This window comes from Seriola lalandi, unplaced genomic scaffold (genome assembly GCF_002814215.2).
Source record: "Seriola lalandi dorsalis isolate HSWRI2012SDOR001 ecotype SW California unplaced genomic scaffold, Sedor1 jcf7180002054675, whole genome shotgun sequence".
Taxonomy (NCBI): Eukaryota; Metazoa; Chordata; class Actinopteri; order Carangiformes; family Carangidae; genus Seriola; species Seriola lalandi.
Genome location: NW_019525228.1, coordinates 302,721 through 308,996, shown reverse-complemented (window position 1 = coordinate 308,996; position 6,276 = coordinate 302,721). Strand labels below are relative to the sequence as shown.

General features: G+C 40.8%; 1 protein-coding gene across 2 annotated transcripts in view; it reads left to right on the top strand.

Moving 5' to 3' along the window:
- Positions 1 to 1,051: 1,051 nt before the first annotated feature.
- The window catches only part of sema3h (sema domain, immunoglobulin domain (Ig), short basic domain, secreted, (semaphorin) 3H), a 69,542-nt gene continuing 64,317 nt past the window's right edge, over positions 1,052 to 6,276 (top strand). For both annotated transcript variants that reach the window (XM_087178079.1, XM_023421713.2), the window contains exons 1-3: positions 1,052 to 1,174; positions 2,763 to 2,947; positions 4,177 to 5,029. In XM_087178079.1, the coding sequence (XP_087034205.1) occupies positions 4,930 to 5,029 (100 nt within the window). In that variant the 5' untranslated portion in view covers positions 1,052 to 1,174; positions 2,763 to 2,947; positions 4,177 to 4,929. The remainder of the gene's footprint in view (positions 1,175 to 2,762; positions 2,948 to 4,176; positions 5,030 to 6,276) is intronic.

Below are 6,276 nucleotides of genomic sequence, written 5' to 3'. Positions count from 1 at the left end.
CTGCCACAGTGGTGATGCTCTTTCTTTTTCTTCTGTTCTTTTTTTTTTTTTTACTGTTGATTCACTGCTGCCTACCATTTAGCGCCGAGCGCGCTCCCGCCAGCCGCGCCTCCTCACAAAAGGTTCCAACACATCATGACGGGAGCGCGCAGGACGGTCAGAGCCTACTCCCTCCAAAATACTCACTCCACCCTGTCATAAAGTCACACACAGCTGGTAGAGAATTTAAATTCAAACGGAATAAACCTGACTGGTCAGTTTTGAAATGAAAATTATACAACTGAGATCAAATATCAAAGCAAAAGCATCGATTAAATTTGACTGTCCAAAATGGCACCATAGTACTGTATGACAATAAACTAGGTTACTACTGTAAAAATGACCACAGGAGATTAAACACATATAAATATAAATAAACTCATTAGATGAATGGGTGGATTAAGGTGATTTGTTAGTGGCGGGTTTTTCTTATTCTTTTATTTGATATAGAAAATACAAATCTAACCTCAGTGTCTTTCCCCTCATCTATGTATTGGAGTAAAATCTTGTGTGATTCACAGCAGGTACGGAGCAAAAAGTGGGTCATGAGAGTAAATTACGATGTGGAATTGAAGATGGTATCCAGTATTTGACTCTGTGATGTTATTAAGAGCCGCTTCAGGCTGATTAGCCATTTGGAAAATTTAAATATCCATACAACGAATATTATATCATCATTCAACTGCAGTTATTTTCTTTATGTTTATATTTTTTAATGTTTTTAACCATATTCTACAGTGTGTTTCTCCTCTCCCTGGTGCATTATACTGAATTTACACAATCTAACATTGACCTCTAGTGGTGAAAATACGTCATTACACAGAAGGTGTGTTGAATTTAACGGTTACTCCTCTACTTCTTTGATGCTGCAACACTTTTAGTTTTCCGAGTTTGCTGTTTTAAGGAAAATGTTTTGTTCACTTTGTCTTTAAAAATGTACGTTGTTGACATCTTGTACAGACCAAGTCTCGAATTCCCCCATAGTCTCGCGGGATTTCGATGAAGCAGGTAAGCAGCGGGAAGAAACGTAAGATGGCAGCACAGTCTTACCTGCGAGAGGAAAATCAGGGACGTTCCCAGAAAGTTTTCTCTTCGGTTACAGGCACAAATAGCCTCGAACCGACGGCACATTGCGGTAAGATAATGTTAGTCACATCTTTACATGTTGTTTTCAGTCCGTTATTGAGTAAATCTCTCTCACTGTGAACCTGCGACACTATTATGACGTATATGACGTGAAAGTGCATTTAAACGCCCCTGTACTAGCTAACAGGTCAACCATCGACCTCTACAATGACCATTTCTAGTACATGTTTTTAAAGAAATGTGTTATTTTGTGTTCTTTGAACTCATATTGTGTCAAATAGGATAAAAATGTTCATTCATCTTCATTAGTGTCGTTAAAGTTCCCATCACTCTCTGTTCTAGTAAAACATATTTTCAACCCAGATTAAAAGAAAGGGTTCAATCAGTATGTTGCTTTTCATATGAAACTTTAAAATGAGAGTAACAGCTCTCCTGTAACTGTCAAAGAGACAGATTTCATGTGTATTTCATATGTTTTCATGCTAAATTCATGATTATTTAAGTTCATACAGTGGTTGAAAAGGATTAAAATTGCAATAAATATGATGATGAAAAGGGTAATATTGATAAGAGACTTGTCTAAAATGAAAATGTATACATATCACTTCATTCAATTTGACAACCATTACAAGCATACACACTGTGAGTTAGTGATATTAGGCTTCATATCAGCCTAGAAAGAGGACATAAACATTTTGAAACTAAACAGAGTGCTCATTAACTGATGCGTTCTCACTCAACTCATGAAACACAGAGAATGTGCCTGAGTTAATGGACGTGTGAGTGTGTCTATGTGCTTGATAGAGAATAGCAGCGGGAGGATCAGAGACCCGTAATGATCTCAGCAGCTCGAGTTCACACGCTATTTAACTAATTGACATCACTTGTCAAAGAGAAATCAGAGGCTTTTTGTTCGAGCTAGCTGGGAGGTCATTAGTTGTAATTAACAAGCTGACTGATCAGGTGGTTGGTGACGAGCTTGTAATTATCCTGATTTAACGACCAGAGAGTTTAAGTCAGTTCTATGGTGAATTATCTTAAACTGACACAAGGTGCTTGATGTTCCATCTTCGGAGATGTGATGAGCACAGATCCAGCCCAACCAACAACAACCAGCATCTGAGGTAGAAGCTTCGAATGGCTGGAGGACATTTTTGTTTTGACTCTATAGCACAGATCCCTGCTGACAGGTCAAATGCAACCTTTATGAGATTCTGCAGCGTTTACTCACGAGCTACTGAGAGGCAGCCGATGGTGACTCATCAGCTGAGCTCACATGTTGAAATGACTGTGCTGCTGTTGCAATAGTATTATTGTAAAACACCAAAATATCAAGCCTAACTTTTACATTTAAACCTTTACACTTCACAGTCAGTTTCTCCTCATTTGGAGACATAACATTTTAAAACAACATCTGTAAATCTTAGATTAATATTTCCTGAATTTTCCTAATTCCCCCACATCATATTTTCTGAATCTTTGGTGGGTTAGGGCAGAACGCCCCGGAGGAATCCACATTAGAATATCTTAAATGTTTTGTTTTTAACTCCCTTGTGACCAACTGATAAAACACAGGTAATTCATCCTGTGTTTACATAAAAACATTTACATTTGCAGTTTTGTTTCTCCGTGCACAGGATCGATCTATTTTATGTCACCGGATCGTCTAAAATACAAGAACTGGCAGTGGTAACAGGAACAAAGAAAAGAGCTCTACACACAGGAACTTCTTCTTCATCAGAAAAGTCACAGTACGACCTGCTCTGTCTGATTGACAGGTGATCCTGGGTTGGCCTGAACAGAGCCGCTGCAGCAGTGAGAGGTAAGCAGCCACTGCTGTAGTACTACTGCTTCTAACAATAATGCATGTTACTGATTTAAACCTGCAAAACTATTCCACCTTAAAGGGATGATGGCGTTTTACTAAGCGGCAATTAACAACGTTTTTTTTTCAATACCATGAGCAGAATCATTTAATGTTAATTATTAAGACATGAAGCTCCAGGAGCATCTTGCTCAGGGTCACTGCGGCAGGGCGTCGTGCCGTCGTAGGAGCAGGGTTAGTCAGCCTGAATAATCACGAGGCGACGGTTAAATAATTAGATAACTTCATTATCAAGCGGGTTTGACCAGATTTGCCCTCATCAAATTAAAAGCTGTGTGAGGCTGTGTAAACACCAGGTTACAGGACCTGTAATCATATAATTAAAGTCATGGGGTGTATTTAAAAAAAAAAAAAAAAAAAATCTGCACTAATTATACAATAACAAACAAGTGTGGACAATAAATCATTTACGAATCAGAAATCCTGGGAGGGGAGAATATACTTGTTCATTTGCACGCAACCTAAATTCATTATTTATCCCAGAGAATGAATAAATTGTCCCCGCTAGCCTGTGATTGAACTTGAGCTGGTGAAAAATTCAGCCTGCGCCGCTGTCCCCCAGTGAGCCGCTATCTAATGAAAATAACAGAGCAAGAGAGAGAAGGCGCAGGCTTTAATGATTGCATTTGGGTTAGGAGAGGAGATGGAAGAAATAATGAGAAGGAGGAAAGAGACTTAAAGAGTTTGGTGCAGAAAGAAAGAAAGGAGGTGAAAGTTTGTTTGTAAGATCTTACTTTTACTTTTAAATTTACTTTTAATACACTTCATGGTTCCAGATTATATCTCCTGAGTCATCTACCTGCACACAGTGTGAGGTCTGGTCGTAGCCACCCATTGGCTTTTTCTCATGGTGACACTGGAGAATAATGGTTACTGATCATTTTGCAGCTCTGACAAACTCAGCCTTGAAAAAATCAATATACTGTTTTCAACAGCATCTGAAAGCCCACTCTCACTGAAAGGCTTCTTTTCTTACAACGTCAGGATAATACGACTGATACAACTCTGTGTTGTTGTTTTATTTATTTGCTTTGTAAAGCGTGGAGTGATCGTGTTTTTAGATAAGTGTTGTGTGTTATTATGAGATAGAAAAGAACAGCCGAGGTAAGAGATGGAATAAAGATTAAACTCAATCGTCTCTTATTTTATTTCTCCACTTTTACCAGGTTTTCCTGGAGCAGCGAGGAGACGTGCCTGTGTGTGTGTGTGTGTGTGTGTGTGTGTGTGTGTGTGTGTGTGTGTGTGTGTGTGTGTGTGTGTGTGTGTGTGTGTGTGTGTGTGTGTGTGTGTGTGTGTGTGTGTGTAGAGTGGCCACAATGATCGGGAATCTTGCTCCCTCCGCCTCCCAGAGAGAGAGAGAGAGAGAGAGAGAGAGAGAGAGAGAGAGAGAGAGAGAGAGAGAGAGAGAGAGAGAGCAGTCACATGCAGAGAGGAGCTGGGACGAGAGACAGAGCAGAAGAGAGCTGTCAAGCTGCGAGGAAGCAGCGGAGAAAAGACTTAGTTTTTTCTTGGAAGACATTTTCCCCTCCATCTCTGAAGCCCACACACACACACACACACACAGAAAGAATATAAACTGGCAAACACACAGATGGTGAAGTGTGTGTAAGTGCTGCTGTTACCTTCATATAAGGAGTGGTGAACTATTTGAAGGATCTGGACTTACTCAAGCCTGAAACACTTGGACTCTGAGGGTGTTTGGATTCAGCTTCTTTGCAACTCGGACTTTCACTCAAATTAGATTTAAATTTCGTCTTTCAACAGTTCAGCACTCGGACCAAGAGTGTGTGTGTGTCCTGTGTGTGTGTTGGGATTCAGCACTTGCCCTGAATGCAACACTGAGGTGGAGACTGACTCTGAAACTGCTCTGGCACTTGTCAGCTTGCCTGAATTTGTCAGATCGGACTCGCACGTGAAGGATGTGTTGGCGGGTGACCGCGGTCCTGCTCGCCCACCTCGGGGCCGCCTTAACGGGGGCATGGAGAGCATCTCAGCCGAGACTACAGTTCACACACTCCGGTAAGAGGCAGCATTCCTTCTCTGTCTTCTTCAAGTCTTCTTAATGTCTGATACATCTGTCGCACTCTCTTCACACATGCAGGTGACGGGAATCACGCAACGCTTCTCATCTTTCACCTTTCTTTTCTCCTCTTCTGTTAATGCCCACACACACACACACACACACACACACACACACTGTTATGCAATATGTGGACATTTGCCCCTCTCTCTCTCCACCTGTCTCTCTGTTCACCTTTTTTTCCTTCGTTCTCACATTTCCTGCGTCTCTGTAATCACCTGTATTAAATTCTTCTTCCAGTCGTCCAGTTTGAGCGTGAAAACCTTGTCTTTAGCCCCACCCACCTTACTTTCTGGTCTCACTGTGAGTTCTGGCAGAAGTGGCATCATTTAAGTGTTTATCTTGACTCTAACACTGTTATAGTGTGAGGTTTATTCCTAAATTTTATATTCAGCATTTAAAATTGGTCACTGTTTATTACAGGCAGCTGTGAAGGTTGGTGAGACAGGTTGTAAACAAGCTGCTGTTTATTTAGAAATAAAAGTGAAGGTGAGCACACCTGAAGCATCACAGATAATCTTATTGAGCAGGAAAACAACTGCAGAATCTACAGCAGGTCAAAGTTGAACCAGTTGATCATATGACCTGTGGTGGTGGGTCTTAATTATTTTAAGCGTTCACCTTTGTTTCTCTCTTCCAGATAAATGTGACAAACCTGGAGCTTGTTTAAAATTTGTATTGTTTGTGTCTGTTTGTGTTTTTAGTCCCATTGGACGCCGCACCATGTTCTCAGATCACTGACCAAAAAATTCTTGTTGTAAAAGAAAAAAAGTTTTTCCTTTTAAAACTTTGACTCACAGCTTCTTTGGCAGTAATTAATTAGCTGAAATTTATCATCATTATCAAGAACAATGTTTGTCCAAAGGAGAAGCAAAGCTTTCATTTACAATTACCGCCGCTTAGGCGTCCTCCCCGTCATAAACTGACTTCTTGACAGCGCAAACACCCCCTCGGCATGTGAAATGAAGTGTCTATGTCTGTTACTTCCCGCTGCGGCTAACAAAGAAATTATTGTCTGGTGGCAGAAATCCCAGATCCAGATCACCACCAACTTAATTATTTCTTGGCCCCGGGCCGATCTGTCCACCACAGTGAAGTCCATGCAGCAGCGGTGGCTGGAAAAAGCTGCAGACGGACACAACACTTGACCTCCTTAAAATGGGGAAGGGAAAGTTAAAACTCCTTT